General features: G+C 34.0%; 1 protein-coding gene across 1 annotated transcript in view; it reads left to right on the top strand.

The window, feature by feature from the left end:
- LOC109060034 (iron-sulfur clusters transporter ABCB7, mitochondrial-like) overlaps positions 1 to 17,053 on the top strand; it is a 40,782-nt gene that overhangs the window by 7,989 nt on the left and 15,740 nt on the right. Inside the window, exons 5-8 of the mRNA XM_042769803.1 lie at positions 3,123 to 3,255; positions 8,669 to 8,937; positions 12,026 to 12,114; positions 12,202 to 12,289. Coding sequence (XP_042625737.1) covers positions 3,123 to 3,255; positions 8,669 to 8,937; positions 12,026 to 12,114; positions 12,202 to 12,289 — 579 coding nt within the window. The remainder of the gene's footprint in view (positions 1 to 3,122; positions 3,256 to 8,668; positions 8,938 to 12,025; positions 12,115 to 12,201; positions 12,290 to 17,053) is intronic.

Genomic DNA, 17,053 nt, shown 5'->3' with positions numbered 1-17,053 from the left:
TTTAGAGCCACTTCTGGAAAAGGGCATTGCTATGGATGTGTGCTGTTTGATAGTGATATTATCTCTGAGGTGTTGGCAGCACATTTTTACCGTCCACAAATGAGGCTTCAGTGCAGTAATTAGTACGTTACGCATCCCTGCTTTGCTTTGCAGTGACATTACTCCCTGTAAAAGCAAACCTCCATGATTTTTTTTTTCTGCGGAAAACACAAAATAATTTTAATTTGAAATGTCTGGTTTTTTTTTCAGTTTTTTTGTCCTTACAAGGAAGGTTAGTGGAGCCCAGTGTGGTTTGGACCCCAGCATTTATCATATTATCTTTGTGTTGTGCAGAAGAAAGTAAGTCATACAGATTTGGAGCAACATCAGGTTGAGCAGGCGACAGGATTCATTCAGACAGTTTAGTTTCAAGATTATTTCTTGAAAAATTCTCAATCATTGATGATTCTCTGTATATTTAAACATACCACTGTACAACTGAATTGAATTTAAAACAGCATAAATGAAAGACAAGAAATAGTACCATAATCAGTTTCGGTACGAATGTGAGTTTGTCACAGAACTGTCATATAGGGTCAGTGTTAAATCTTACATTGGTTCACTTTATTTTCTAAATTAACTACTTCGTTCTTTCTCAAGAAATGTACAAAGCAGCCTTATTTGTTTGCTTAATTTCTTCACAGTGTATATGATATCAATATTTTTTCCATCATACTTATTTGGGATATAAAAAATAAACAAAAAACTAAACATAATTTAATATAATACATTTTAATATAACACACTATAAATAGAATAATCACTTTCTATAAATCAATTTAATTACAATTAAAATCTACCTCTAAACTATAGGGAGCCTTTACATTATTTATTATAAGGTCACAGTTAACAGCAGAGCCCAAACTTACTTTCAATTACTATTGATTTTTATAGAATAATCAACACTCCAATTAAAAGATTGTATGCACTATGCAAACATGTAAATTGCACATAATGCAATTCTTCTAAATTATAACCTACGATTTCTTTTGTTGTTGAAATATAGTCATTTCCACAGTGCCTCTCATAACATGTTTCATAACAGATTTATTTAAACTTATATTAAATAATTAAGGCATCACTAACAGATAAAGTAAGCTATAATGTAGTCTAATATTTGTCTAGACTTCATTTAAAGACCACTAACTACGCAGTAGAAACAGATGATCACGACGCCTTTTAACCGCGGTTGAAACACTGATTGAGTGATTACATGAGGCTTGAGATGTTCATTCATGTTTATTTCACATTAAATGTAGTAGTAAAGAGGAAGAGATGATCACGCTGCCTTTGAACTGAGGAGTTTATATGTGACCACATCAAAAAACGCATTTATTGTTTGAATTTCTGAAAAAATTGACATAATTTGAAAAATGAGACTTTTTTTTTTTTATCAAAAGTAACAATATAACTGGAAGTTTCCACTGAAGTTACGCTCATGCAGTGGTTAAAACAATGCTGTATTTGTTTGATACACGTGTGTACCGAACTGAAAGACCCGTACCGAAAATCTTTAGTACGAATACGTGTACCGTTACACCCCTGATACATTCACATAACTGCTGATGCATGTGTTTTCGATAAAATTCACCTGTCAGGGCAAAATACTGAATTGAGTTCTCCCTCGCTTCTTTTTGTGCCCAAAGAACAAATACAAAATTTTATCAGTAATATTGGATCAGTGCATTTTGTCTTAAAGTGACAGCAGACTAATAAACCTGCTACTGTTTGGAGACAAAGAAAAAAATCTTTCACTGCTCTTGACCGAATAAGTTTAGTATCTTTAATAAAGATTAATCTGTTTAACTGATTACATTTAGTCATTTACCGGATGCTTTTATCCAAAGCGACTTACAAATGAGGACAATAAAAGCAGTCAAAACTAACAAAAGAGCAGCAATATGTAAGTGCAAATGACAAGTCTCGGTCAGCCTAACGCAGCACACATAGTAAGGTGTGTGTGTGTATATATATATATATGCTGCTCTTTTAATAAATACACAAAAAAAAACATGATAAAGTGAAGACTGTGCAGATTACATTCGATTACTTTGTTCATTTTCTGTACCTGAAAACTTCTGAAAAGTCTTTATTTAATTGTATTTATTTGTGTTTTTGCTTGTAATTTGGTTTCTGTAGAAAAGTTTCTTAGCATTGTTTCTGCATGTCTGCATGCGCACCAGACTGCGACGTACCAGTGGCAGCCTAAATAAATAAATATAACTTTTGGCAGATTTATTTTTATTATTTTTTTTAATATTTATTTTTCAACATAAATGTGCATATTTTTTCTACAACATTTTTGTTTTACTAGTGAGGATTTTCACTTGATTTTACACATTGCATTTTTTTTTAAGCACAGAAACCTGAAAGATTTTCTTGACTGTTGTGATGTCATTTTTTTTTCCAATTATTTATTTTTCTTTATTTTTAATTTTTTTTTATCTTTTTTTATTTTTGTGTGTGGATGTCCACAAATTGCGGTACATGATGTGCAATTTTCAGATAAATCTTCATGTTCTATATTTTGGTTTTATTTGTTCGTTAATAAAAATGTAAATGTCTGTGTAAAATATGCACGTAATATCATAATATTGATTGATACACCCCTGAATCGAATCCTATTGCAGATGTTTTTGAGATTGTATTGCTGGCTATGAGAATGGATATCAGATCGAATCGTGATGAACCATCCAATTAACACCCCTACACATGTTCTTGAAAGGCTTCATGAGATTCACTCGAGATTCGTCATCGTGTGGCATAGAAATGTACCATTAACCTAAAATGAGTCATATGTTGAAAGAGGTGCACAACAGTGGGGCCAGATTCAAGAGAAATGTCCCCGGGCTAATGCTCCGCTGTTTATTGGCACGACCCAGCAGCTGTCCGGAAGCTTTTAATTAGCTTTAATAACCATTTCAATTCCATTAGTGGATGCATCAAGCAACTCGTTTTGAGCCGTGTGTGCAGGAGGACACACACAGCCTGCTGTTAAAGCCTCTGCCCATCAGTGCACTCAGGATCCAAGAAAAACACTTGGTGCTCACATCAACCTCTCCTTTTTTCTGCTTGTCCTCCAGATAACCAACGTGACGGTGCCCTTCATGTTTAAATATGCGGTGGACGGCCTGAACCAGATGTCGGGACACATGCTGAACCTGAGCGACGCGCCGAACACGGTGGCCACCATGGCAACGGCTGTTTTGATTGGCTGTGAGTCCTGCTTGCTCCTGTCTTGGCAGGTGTTTGACTTCGTTTTGGGAAGTGTGCTGCATATTAAGCGCCAACTGACCTTTCCCCAAAAGTTTTGTCAGTGTTGGTTTTTAGATTTATTGTAATGTGTTTTGTCATGCATGCATCTGCTAAGGTTTGTGTTTCATATGCTCGTCACATTGATAGCACTGACCTTAAATTCCTGGCTAAAATATACCACTTTATTAGCAGAGAGAAATGATTATACACCAGAGTGGTTTCTTAAACAATTACCCATCATCATGAGATATCGCATCAGCTGCCAAAAAACCAATATGGGTCGACTACTACTCAATACCATGGTAAAAATGTTTAATTAATGCTTTTATTTTATTTTATTTTATTTTATTTTATTTTATTTTATTTTATTTAAATTTTATTTTATTTTATTTTATTTTATTTTATTTTATTTAAATTTAATTTTAATTTAATTTTTAATTTAATTTAATTTAATTTAATTTAATTTAATTTAATTTAATTTAATTTAAAAATGTAACTATATGGTTTCTAGGACAAATATTAGTCTAAATGCATAAGTATAAATGCACAGATGCTAGCTTTATCACACAAAATACTCTAATTATCTTCCATTACTCCTTTAATGTATTTAAAACATGTCTACATTAATAATATAATAGTTCATCACAAACATTTCCTGTCAAGTACAGACTAATTAATTCTTTTAATTTATTCTAGTCTAGTTTGCTTTTGTTGAAGATGTCAGTATGCCGTCTGTGCCATCCAGTGGAGCCCAAGTGCATGTTTGAATAAAGATAAAAGAAGATAAAGACTGATGGTAGCTAACCACTTAGCGAATCATTGTGTCTTAAAGTAAAATTCACTTTCTTCCCATAACTGCATATATTAATGAGAGCCATTAGGTCCTGTGCACACAGACCATTAAATGCTTCTCTGCTGCTGCTGCTTGTGTGATTTGTGTGCGCTGCAAGGCACAGATTATCTGCACAATTTATGTTGATTGATATTATATTTAAGGCACTAGAATTTGATGCATTAAGAGCAGGTTTGTTTCGCTCGAGCAGATTAAACCTAAATGGGATGTTCACGTCAAGTTCATTACTGACTTTTGATATCTCAATTCTGACGTCATATTTTAAAAATTAACTATATGGCCATTCATTGTTAGTAACAACATGAAGTGCATTGAACATTACTTTATTCGTCAAGGTTTTGTGAAGGAATGACAGGGTTTTTTAGTTTAATATAAAGATATGCATTACATTATAGTCAACACCGTAAATAATGATAGCGGTATTGACATTTTATACCACAGTTTCATGTTATTTAACATTATATATATAATTGTTAATATATAAATGTTCTGAGCCTGGTAATTCAGGAGACTAGGGTACCTAGACACATAATTGTACATTTAAACGCTGATAACTAAACACTAGTGTAACTATTTAAGCTAACGTTAGGTAGCTTCCAGTGCTATCCCAACATCATAATGGTATTGGAAAATGTGTCTCCTGGTGTAAAATGAAGACTTTTAAGACTTTTCCACTGCCTAGATTATTCCCATCTTGATTTTGAATTTATTATAAAATGACTATTTTACAAATTTTGTTACTTTTACTGTACTGACGTATAAAGTGCAGCAAGTCACCAAGTCTCATGTCATTAAAAAAAAAAAAAAAATGATTAAGTCCATACACCAACTAGTTAATTACAAATTAAATAAGTTAATTATTAATGGTATTACAAATAATAATGAATTAAATATTTTTTAAAGATTTAATTTAAAGCCTACATTGTTTCATCTTTAACTGTAGAAGCTAATAAATACATTCATCCAATACAGACTCGCTGCTGTAGATTTGTTACTCTGAATTTAGTCTGCATCCTTTAATGCACAGGTTTGTTCTTGACATCGGCTCGTTAGATGTTCAGTTCGTTCTGTCCAGTGCTACAGTTGTCACTGTCGATCATAGCAATGACTTGCGGAATAATTTAGCGGATTCACTCGCGTAATATTTTACACTAGCGTTTGTCATTCCTGAAACAGTGTACTGTAGTATATAGTGTACAGTATGGTCCTCTTGGACAAACAAAACTTTTCTTCAAAGTGTGAATGGATTATGTGGGTGCTCCTATTATAGCACAGCTGATTCTGACAGTTGACCGTAAATGACTGAGCTGGCTTATCTAAAACCAGGAAGTAACCATGCATATTATCCAATGCGCTCCTTTCTGATGCTCTCCATCATGCATGGTTAAGTCTCTTAAGTTTAACCATGACTCGATTGCTGATTAAACAAATTGTTTGTGAAACCGAAACAAGCGCATTGATCACAGTTCATTATATTTACACAATGTCAAATCCGTTGGAAATGAGTGCAACGGACTCTGATTGTCTAAAGCTTCAAATGAAAGCAGTGAAGCTGACCGCACTGGACAAAGCTCAAATCATAAATTAATCTAAAGTCCCCAAAAAAAAACAAAATTAAAGTTTTTTTGTTTTGTAGTGTGAATATGTTAGCCTTAAAGGGATACTCCATCCCAAAATGAAAATTTTGTCAATAATCACTTTACCCCCATGTTGTTCTAAACCTGTAAAAGCTTTGTTCGTCTTCGGAACACAATTTAAGATATTTTGGATGAAAACCGGGAGGCTTGAGACTGTCCCATAATGACTGCCAAATAAATAATAGTGTCAAGGTTCAGGAAAGTATGAAAAGCAATGGCGCTACACTGATAAGTGAACAATGACAAAATTCGCATTTAGAAGATATAAGCTTTCAAAACTGACAGTCTTTCACTTCCGCCAATATGGATCAACAGTTTCGATGATGTCAACCTGCACTTCAGCTTCTCATCAAACTTTCTGTCCAATCAAATATCAGTCTGCTCTGGTCCGGAGACACTAGAGCCCCCTACAGTTAAATGAGTGCAGGTCACTCTTGTAAATATATCACTGTTTTAATTACACTGGATAGCTATACTTGGGCATTTGTTGGGCACCAAACTTACATACACATACATCCCATTACTAAGCAACCACTTAGTGGAATAACACAAAAAGGTATAATTTTAAAGCTTTTTAATGAATGTCATTATTTTGATCAACTCTTAACAAGTGCTGAGTAGTCCCTCTAAGTGTGTACCGCTGGCAGGCGCCCCCTAGAAGAAAAAATAATAATGATCATATTTTTCAAAACCACTGCCTTGATCAACACAAAATAGGTGTCATTTGAAATCTTAGAGTCAGAACTTTGGAATGCATGTGGTAACTTTGATTAACTCTTAAATAGTGTTGAGTTACTTGCTGATAAATAAATAAATAAAAATGTTTGAAATATGTTTTTTGAGCCATGTACTCAAATATAATACAAACCAGTATAAATTCAATCAATAACAAAAAATACAAAAAAACAAAAAAACATCAAAATAATCCAAAAATCCATTATGCCAAAAATCATTAGGATATTAAGTAAAGATCATGTTCCATGAAGATATTCAGTAAATTTCCTAAATGTAAATATATTAAAACTTATTTTTTGATTAGTAATATGCATTGCTAAGTAATTAATTTGGACAACTTTAAAGGTGATTTTCTCAATATTTGATTTTTTTATATATACCCTCAGATTCCAGATTTTCAAAAAGTTGTATCTTGTCCAAATATTATCCTCCTAACAAACAAGCAGATGATGTATAGATCTCAATTTCGAAAATCGGCCCTTATGACTGGTTTTGTGGTCTGGGTCACATTTGTAGGAAAGCCTGGCAGAGTGATCAGATGCTAGGCTAAAGTTTTGTATTGTTTATAGAAAGGATGTGCATTCTCATCTTTTTTTTTTTATGTTAATTATTGAATAGTTTTTCTTCAAAGCACCAACTTAGAATGCCTAATTTTGGTTTGATTGCTTGTGTTACATGAGAAAATAAATAATTTTGCCTACCTGATGTAATAGATTTAATACAGGTTTAATGCACAGAGCTTGTATATTTTTCTGCCAAGGGGTGAGAACGTAATTATTCCAAAAACGATTATTTATTTTTGATAATTATTTTATTTTAGTTAGTTTTTCAATAACTGTTGTTAGTTTAGATTCATTTTAGTATTTCAATTATTTTGTCATTTTTATTTTATTTCAGTTTACAAAATAGTTTTTTCATCAGTCGTTTTCAACTTCATTTTAGTTTTCGTTTACGAAATAACCTTGCTAGGAAAAAGGCTGCCTCTGCTCCAAATGCCATAACTTTTGATTACTTCATGATATCACCACAAAATTCACATACAGCCCACGTGTTGGGGAACATCACCAAAAAATTATTTCCCTTGGGCACACTATTTTTTATTTTATTATTTTTTTAATTACTTTTTTTTTTTTTTTTTTTTTACAGTTTATCACCTATTTCTCAGGAGGAGATGTAAATAATTTATTCACTAAAAATATAGAAAGATTTTTCTATCAAACAGTATCTACCTTTTTACTCTCCTTGCTGCGGTTTTGGAGTTATGAGTCATTTTTATTGTGAATATCCCTCAGAAAACAATAGATTTTAAAATGTCTTCAGGGCATCAAGGGCTAAACAAAAAGGCTTATTATGTTCCAAAATGCTGTTACTAACATGTTGGGGAACATCACCAAAAAATAATTTTCTTTATATAATAATAATCTTTCCTGAGTTACTCAGTGTAAAACAAGACAGCTATGTAAAAGTTCCCTTGAGCACACACATTTTTCTTACACATTTATCAGCTATTTGCTTGCAGGAGAATGTCCAGACATTTTCCCTAAAATACAGAAAGTTTTCTATCAAATGATATCTACCTTTTGACTCTCCTTGATACAGTTTTGGAGTTATGAGTCATTATTTTAGTGTATATCACTCAGAAAAACATCACCTTCAGGGAGGCGAAAATGCCTTCAGGGCTTAAAGGGTTAAATCAAATCCGGCCTTAACAAGGCTCTTGTAACCTAGATAGTGTTAATGTTGGAAAGCAGCTCTACAGTGAGTCAGATCTGTTCATGGGTCAAGAAGAGTTTAAACTAGCTGGTTTAATGAGCTTTAGGTGCTCTCGTGTGAAGAGGAAGAAGTCACCGTACTCTGTTGTCGTGCAGTCTAATGTGTTTCCAGCCTCTGACTGTGAATATTCCCTGAAGCTTGTTAACATTCATGCATACGCACATGCAAATAATGTGCAGTGTGCAGTCTTCATTTTCGTGCTGCTGTGACTGTCTCCAATAACTCCTAATTTATTGGAAGTTGTCATCGCTGCACGCAATCACTCCCTTTGTTCCTCCAGCAGCTATGTAAATGAAGTGGCATGCACTTCATCTAATTTTTGTTTTCTGTGCTTTTAAGTTTGTGTTGTGTTGACGGTGCATGCGTGTGTTTTCAGACGGTGTTTCCCGCGCCGGAGCCGCTCTCTTCAATGAGCTGAGAAATGCAGTGTTCGGGAAAGTGGCTCAGAACTCCATCAGGAGGATAGCCAGAAACGTCTTTCTCCATCTTCATAACCTGGACCTGGGCTTCCACCTGAGCAGGCAGACGGGAGCGCTGTCCAAAGCCATCGACCGTGGCACTCGAGGAATCAGCTTTGTGCTCAGCGCTCTGGTCTTTAACCTGGGGCCTACGATCTTTGAAATGATGCTAGTCAGCGGCATTTTGGTAAGTCAGAATGATGTCCTCACGTCACTTGTAAGTAAGTTTATAAAGCCACGGTTTTACCATAAATAAAGGCTGTTAATTGGCACAACATAAAGAGTGCCACAACCTCTCTTTTAACTGTGGTAAAATCACTGTAAAGGTGCAGTTATTTTAGTGAAATGGTAGCAAAATTTTGGACGTTGTGGTGTCATGTAGGGAAAATATGACCGTTTTGGCCTATACCGATAACCGATAATTCTTTATATTTGGAAGTCGATAACCAATATTTCGTGTCATGTAGGGATGCACCGATATTACAATTTTGGCCTATACCGATAACCGATAAATCTTTATATTTGGAAGCCAATAACCGATATTTCATGTCATGTAGGGATGCACCGATATTACAATTTTGGCCTATACCGATAACCAATAATTCTTTATATTTGGAAACAGATAACCGATATTTCATGTCATGTAGGGATGCACCGATATTACAATTTTGGCCTATACCGATAACCGATAATTCTTTATATTAGGAAGCCAATAACCGATATTTCATGTCATGTAGGGATGCACCGATATTACAATTTTGGCCTATACCGATAACCAATAATTCTTTATATTTGGAAGCCGATAACCAATATTTCGTGTCATGTAGGGATGCACCGATATTACAATTTTGGCCTATACCGATAACCGATAAATCTTTATATTTGGAAGCCGATAAACGATATTTCATGTCATGTAGGGATGCACCGATATTACAATTTTGGCCTATACCGATAACCGATAAATCTTTATATTTGGAGGCCGATAACCGATATTTCATGTCATGTAGGGATGCACCGATATTACAATTTTGGCCTATACCGATAACCGATAAATCTTTATATTTGGAAGCCAATAACCGATATTTCATGTCATGTAGGGATGCACCGATATTACAATTTTGGCCTATACCGATAACCGATAATTCTTTATATTAGGAAGCCGATAACCAATATTTTGGCTGATAAATCTCAATTTTTTTGATCATTTTTGAGAGTCTGACTACAAAATAGTCTCACCATTAAAAGCCATGTCCCAAACACTTCAACATAAATCAAACATAAACAGTACAGCAGCCTGTTTTGAACCGGTGTAATTTTTAAATTATTTTTACTCTCCTTTCACAAACTTTCTTTAAAAAAAAAAAGCCTTATAAATAAAATAATGCTTAAATAATGCAAACAAGTCATTGGACAACATTACTTACGTGTAAAGAATCAAACTGCATGTGCCATGGATAAATAAAACATAATAGCCTCCACACGGACAAAAATGAAATGGTTTTAATTAAACCATATTGTTGATGAAAATAATACGATAAAAATAAAAGTAGTGGGTTATAACTTATTATTAATGCATCACTGATGTTGAAAACGAAACAAATTAATGCAAATGTTTCAAATAGCAGCATAGCTGAAGAGCTGAATAAACTCCGGTGAGCTGAAGCGCTTTGTTAGTGAGTTAATTAGGCTTTATTTGAATCAGATATTTATACAATATAAACATAATATTACAAATTATCTGCACATAAAGACGCAAATGCACAAGTGATCTATGTTGCGTGCTGGTCAGATGTATAGTGGATGTGCTCTTGGCTCCTCCCATAACAGTGCGCTTTTTATTACAGTACTGTTCTCTTTATGTAATGTATATGACAGTCCCAATAATAGTTATTAATGTTGTGCATTGCTGTTGGAGCTGTGTGCGCTGAAGCTGAATAGCTGAATGAACACCGGTAAACTGAAATGCTTTGCTAACTGCTTATTTGACTCAAGGAAATGATGGGAGTTTGCATGCAAAGTAAATGTGAACGCACTTTAAAGCATGGCTTGGAGTGGCTTATTGCTTTTATAATACAAAAGCAATAAGATAAATAAGAACAATGTTCAGTAAGTGCATTGCATTAATGTTGTAGCTGCGACTGATAGTGATAAAATTAATAATAAGATGAAAAATAAACAATTCCTCCTGCAAGTAAATAAAGTGCATTTGCCCAACTGTACACTGGCATAGCAATTTACAGAAAAATCCACTAATGCGTCGTCAGCATTTGGCAACGGCCTCAAATACGGTTTACCCAACAAAATATTGAGTCAAATCTGTTTTATAAAGTTCATTTTGCTGCAGTTGTTGCAGTTTATGAGTCTTTAAAACAGAGTTGTTGTTTTTGTTGGAGATAATCAGCAAGACGAACATTTCCCTGCCTGTGCTATGAATGTGGCATAAAACACTTTGAGTTTGTGTTAACAAGCGCGCTGTCTGTAACCGCAACAGATGCTAAGATACAGTCAAATACAGATTTTATGGTGATTATGCAGTGTTTTTTCCTCAGTGGATCTTCCTACACTAAATTAGTTATATATGGAAATTACTATTGCTTATATGGACATCCACCAGACCATGCACACATAGCTGTAGCAGTGAATATATGGAATAAAATAATTCTTTATTCGCCAAGCTAATGTGGGACATCATTAGTAAAGTGACGCTCTTGAGTATAACACATCATTAGTGCATGTGGCACTTTTGCCAAATCTCACACAATGGCTTTGTGTAAAGGTTAGAGCGTTAGAAGTTATTTATTCACTAATAATCAATGACGTGTTCACTTGTGGCACCGGTGAGTCCATACAGAAACCAGTTTTAACCTGACATCTGCAGGATCCCTAACATCACACACATCCAAAGTTCAGCTCACAGATGTACAGTCATGGACAATGTGTAGTCAGAGGCTCAATGAGATACAATCAAGTGCTCACAGGAGATGTTAACACCAAGAGCATTAATAGTCTCGAGTTGTGCTTTCCCTAATGTGCCTAATGTTCACCTCCATTGCTTGATTAATCCAAATCCTTTAGTGATGGCAGAAACATTACGCTTCTCCATTTGTCACACTCCATTAGATTGTGAAATGGTGAAAATGCAGGATAAAATGAATGTGAGTGTGGGTTATTTGGATAAATGGTGCATCTCGTCTCTGGAGACTCGATCCATGTCATGCATATGAAGATATGTAGCTCCTACAGTTTCTCACAGCTGTTTTGTTGTTTCTCTGCAGTATTATAAATGTGGCGGTCAGTTTGCTCTGGCCGCTCTGGGGACGCTCTCGGCGTACACCGCTTTCACCATCGCTGTGACGCAGTGGAGGTACTGTATGAGTCTGACAGATAGCAGTCATTGTTTGTTGCGTTGATCACCGCTGTATTATTAATCACTGTCTGTGTCTCTGATCAGGACGCGCTTCAGGATCGAGATGAATAAGGCTGATAATGAGGCTGGAAACGCTGCTATCGATTCTCTCCTTAATTATGAAACCGTTAAGGTGAGTCAAATGAAAAACTATATTGTCATTGCAACTTCTTTGTGTTTGTTTGATTTTTTTTTTTAACAGCAAATAAAAATAAAAGCAAATAAAAATTGCCATAATTTGCTTATTGTCATTTGGAATAAGCTTAGACGTGTGCATGTAATGAGGTTTGCACGTTTGAGCTTCAGTTTGCCATATTTGATGTACTCTACCTAAGACTGGGTTGACAGTATTGATTCATTCATTTTAATCAGTTTGAACCGAGATTGCTATGATTACTAGAAGGCGCACAACAAATGACTACAATATCTGGAATAACAATAACTGGCTCAAACTATCAAACTCTGACTGGATGGAATCCTGGTTTGAACCTAAAAAAATAAGAGCCTGTGCCCATCATGTACTACGTGATATCTAGCAAATACCTAGTAGGGCTGGGTGATATGACAATGATAGATTATTACCATGGAATAAGTGTCTATCCTTAGAGATTTTGCAAATATGTCTGCGTAACGTAGTATTACTTAAACGTTATATTCACCTTTGAGTGATAAGGAAGCATGCGTGAATGAGAAAATAAAGAGTTGAATGCACATAATAGAGTTAATAGGTGCAATAAGCAGTGAAAAAATAACTTGATGTGGTACTCGCGCTGACTGACACACAGCTGAAGCACGCTCACTAAAAGCCGGTCTGAGACAACATGCGATCACGAAAATGGATCTCTTTTCTTTTTTATTGTGCTTGAATGGTCAAATACGCACACAGTTCTGTCATAACGCACGTCGTGTGGAGTAGTTTCATGTAAACACAGTCGGTTATGTGTTAAATAAACGTAAATAGTCAAGCGAAAACCGGATGTTTATCAGTATATTGGATCCATGCAGTCTGTCTTAAAGGGACAGCAGTCTAATTTACCTGCTGCTGTCTGTCATTAATGATAATCACTCACTGCACTTGACTGAATCACTTTTGGATCTTTAATAAAATTAGTTCATGTTATGAATGATTGAAATAAAATGTATCATACTGTGAAATAAGTTTTTGGTCATATCACCCCTAATGCCTAACAACATTTAATGCATTCAAAAAAAAAATACACTTGTCGGCATTTGACAGCGACTTCAAATACATTTTATCAAACAAAACATTGAGTCAAATCTGTTTTATAAATTTCATTTTGCGTTTTTGTTTTCTCTGGAGATCAAGTTTATCACTGCCTGTGCTATAAATGTGACTTCAAACACTAGGAGACGCACAACAAATGAAAACGACATCTGTTCGAGAACTGAATCAAATCGAGATCTGAATCAAATTGGATTGAATCAAGAGCTTGCACACACAGCAGCACGAAATGGTAACATACCCATGGACGGAAAATTATGAGGGGATTATAAAATTATCTTGATTAGTGTTCATGAGAGGAAGATAAGACTTGTAAGTTTGAAACAACAGTGAATGGCAGAATTGTAAATTAATAGAAATATAATGTATGCAATTACAAATGTACAATTCGAATGTAAGAAATGAGAATCTGGTTTGTTACATTCTAATGTAATTAATGTAAAAAAGTAGCAAGGCCCTAAATTATGCAGTCACTCTGTAGAAACCTTATAGTACTGAGTGGTTGCGTAATTTCGGCTACATCTGAAACAGGGAGATAATGTTGTGAAATTCATCAATTCTGAAACGAATTCAGTTACACGAGACATTGTATCAGTTTATTGTGTCAACATAAATGTGATTGCAAAACAAACAGAAAAAAAGGCATTACATCAGATTTTATTCGAAATTTATAGTGGCCAGTGGCAATCTCAGCAAAAATTTCACTCTCTTATTAATATTTTTGGTCGCAAATGCGAGTGTTTCAGTCACAGTCTGGAGCCCTGTGTTATGTAACAAGCTGTTGTGCTCTGTTTCGGTCTCAAGCCTCAGATCTTCTGCCCTTCAGCTCAATCTGGTGTGCGTTCTTGTTAAGAGCAGATGTATTTCGTGCCGAGCTTTGTTTCCTGTCACTGGTGTGTCAATGCATGTGGCTTTAGGATGTGTGCTTGCATAATGAGCTCTCCACCCACTCCAGATCCGTTACACTAGCTCATATACCCCAGTGTCTGTCTGTTGCTCTCTAAACACGCTTGCTGACAGCACTAGGCTCGTCTTTAAAGCGGCCTCACTCACAAAACAATCCTCCATACATTTCACTTCCTCTGATAATTGGCACCGGAGTCTTTGCTGAGTTTGATGAGCTCTAATGAAATGTTCAGAGTGTCATGACAGTGCAGGAGAGCTGTCTGTTATGTGTTAAAAAGCTGCTGAGATTATTATACTACTAACAAGATGTGCCTGATCTTTCTCAGAGGCACCATGAGATATCAGCACAACTTTATGGCATTTACACTGCCGTTCAAAAGCTTGGGATCAGTACGATTCGATCATTTTATTTTTTAAACGACGTCTCTTCTGCTCATCAAGGCTGTATTTATTTGATCACAGAAACACACGCACACAATAATACAGTATAAATTGTGAAATATATTTTTATAATTTAAAATAATGGTTTTCTATTTTGATACGCTTATTCCTTCGATCAAAACTGTATTTTCAGCATAATCAATCCATCATTCACACACAAACTACATAAATAAATCAAACAAACATACTTATTCAATCAAAAAATTTTCAAAGTTTTTTTTTTTTTTTTTTTTTTTACTTTTTATTCATCAAAGAATCCTGAAAAAAGTATAACATGTTAACATGTTCCAAAATAAAATAAAATTCAAATAAAAAAAAAAACAAAAAAATAAATAAAAAAAAAAATATTAACAAAAACAACAATAAAAAACACATACAAGAAAAAGCATACTAGAATGATTTCTGAAGATCATGTGACACTGAAGACTGGAGTAATGATTATTAAAAATACATCCTAAAATAAAAAAACATAAATTTAAAATAAAACTAAAAATTAAAAAAATTACCTAAAAAATTATAATATATTGCAAAATTTTCCTAAACCGTTGAAGTTTGCACACACACACACACACACACACACATATATATATATATGTATATATGTGCATGCACCATAAGTTGCTTTGCTGTTTTTGTTGATATAAAAATCACCACTGCTCTTCTGCTACAAACAGTAGTGGTGTTTTTGATTATAAATGACTCATTGGAGTGAAGTTTATATATAGTAGATTTATAAGCTATGTTGTTAGGCCAAATTTATGGCCATATATATACATTAATGTTTTGAAAAAGCATAGAGCTCAATTTCTGATAATATTTTCTTTATGTCTGCTGCTCTTTGTAATCCTCACACTCTTTATCGCCACACCACTGTTTGTCACATTTCAGAGCTAATTAATTGTGGCGCTCTTGTGTTTCGGAGCCGTGCAGCTCTCGGTCTTCACTCCCATCATCCTCCCTGCTGAAGAGTCTCAGAATCTCTGAGCCTTTGGTTTACTCAGCTGCTGCTGTTTAGAGAGATGCCATTGTAGCTTTAATGACATCTGGATATGTGATTGAGGCATCACCAGCATGTTTTCATGTGACACGGCTCGTGTTACACGCTTGATTTCACATCCCAGAGACCTCTAACTGGTTAAGAGCAGATAGACACTTTATTTTTTTAAAGGTAATATGTTATTTCTAGTTATACTTTGGCATGTACCAGTACAGGTCAAAAGTTTGGAAACATTACTATTTTTAATGTTTTTGAAAGAAGTCTCTTCTGCTCATCAAGCCTGCATTTATTTGATCAAAAATACAGAAAAAACAGTAATATTGTGAAATATTATTACAAATTAAAATAATAGTTTACTATTTGAATATACTTTAAAAAAAATAATTTATTCCTGTGATGCAAAGCTGAATTTTCAGCATCATTACTCCAGCCTTCAGTGTCACATGTAAAATCCAGTCTATCACATGATCATTTAGAAATCATTCTAATATTCTGATTTATTATGAGTGTTGGGAAACAGTTCTGCTGGCTAATATATTTGATGAATAAAAGGTTAAAAAAAAGAACTGCATTTATTCAAAATAAAAAAAAAATTCTAATAATATATATTCTAATAATATATTTTCTTTACTGTCACTTTTTATCAATTTAACACATCCTTGCTGAATAAAAGTATTGATTTTATTTAAAAAAAAGAAAGAAAAAAAATATCTGACCCCAAATTACTGACCAGTAGTGTATATTATTATTAAAAAATATTTATATTTTAAAAACATAGCTTCTTTTTCTTTTTTTTTTTTTTTTTTTTTTTTTACTTTTTATTCATCAAAGTATCCTAAAAAAAGTATCACATGTTCTAAAAAAATATAAAGCAGCAGAACTGTTTCCAACTTTGATAATGAATCATCATATTAGAATGATTTCTAAAGGATCATGTGATAATGATCCTAAAAATACAGCTTTGCATCACAGAAATAAATGATAATTTAAAATATAATACATTTAAAAACTATTATTTTAAATTGTAATAATATATCACAATATTACATTTTTTTTCTGTATTTTTGATCAAATAAATGCAGGCTTGATGAGCAGAAGAAACTTCTTTTCAAAAACATTAAAAATAGTAATCTTTCCATACTTTTGACCTGTACTGTATATGCCTTAATATATCAATATAATAATGCATTACCATGCTAAAAAGAATAGCTTACCAAAAATTAAAAACAAGTTGTTCCAAACCTTTAAGTTGCTGAGTGAGTAACAGTTTCTGGTCCCCACTGAGTTCTATAGCATGGAAAAAACACTGT

The sequence above is a fragment of the Cyprinus carpio genome, chromosome A14 (assembly GCF_018340385.1).
Source record: "Cyprinus carpio isolate SPL01 chromosome A14, ASM1834038v1, whole genome shotgun sequence".
Taxonomy (NCBI): domain Eukaryota; kingdom Metazoa; phylum Chordata; class Actinopteri; order Cypriniformes; family Cyprinidae; genus Cyprinus; species Cyprinus carpio.
Note: the sequence above shows the minus strand (reverse complement) of the source record. Positions and strands in the feature narration are given on the sequence as shown.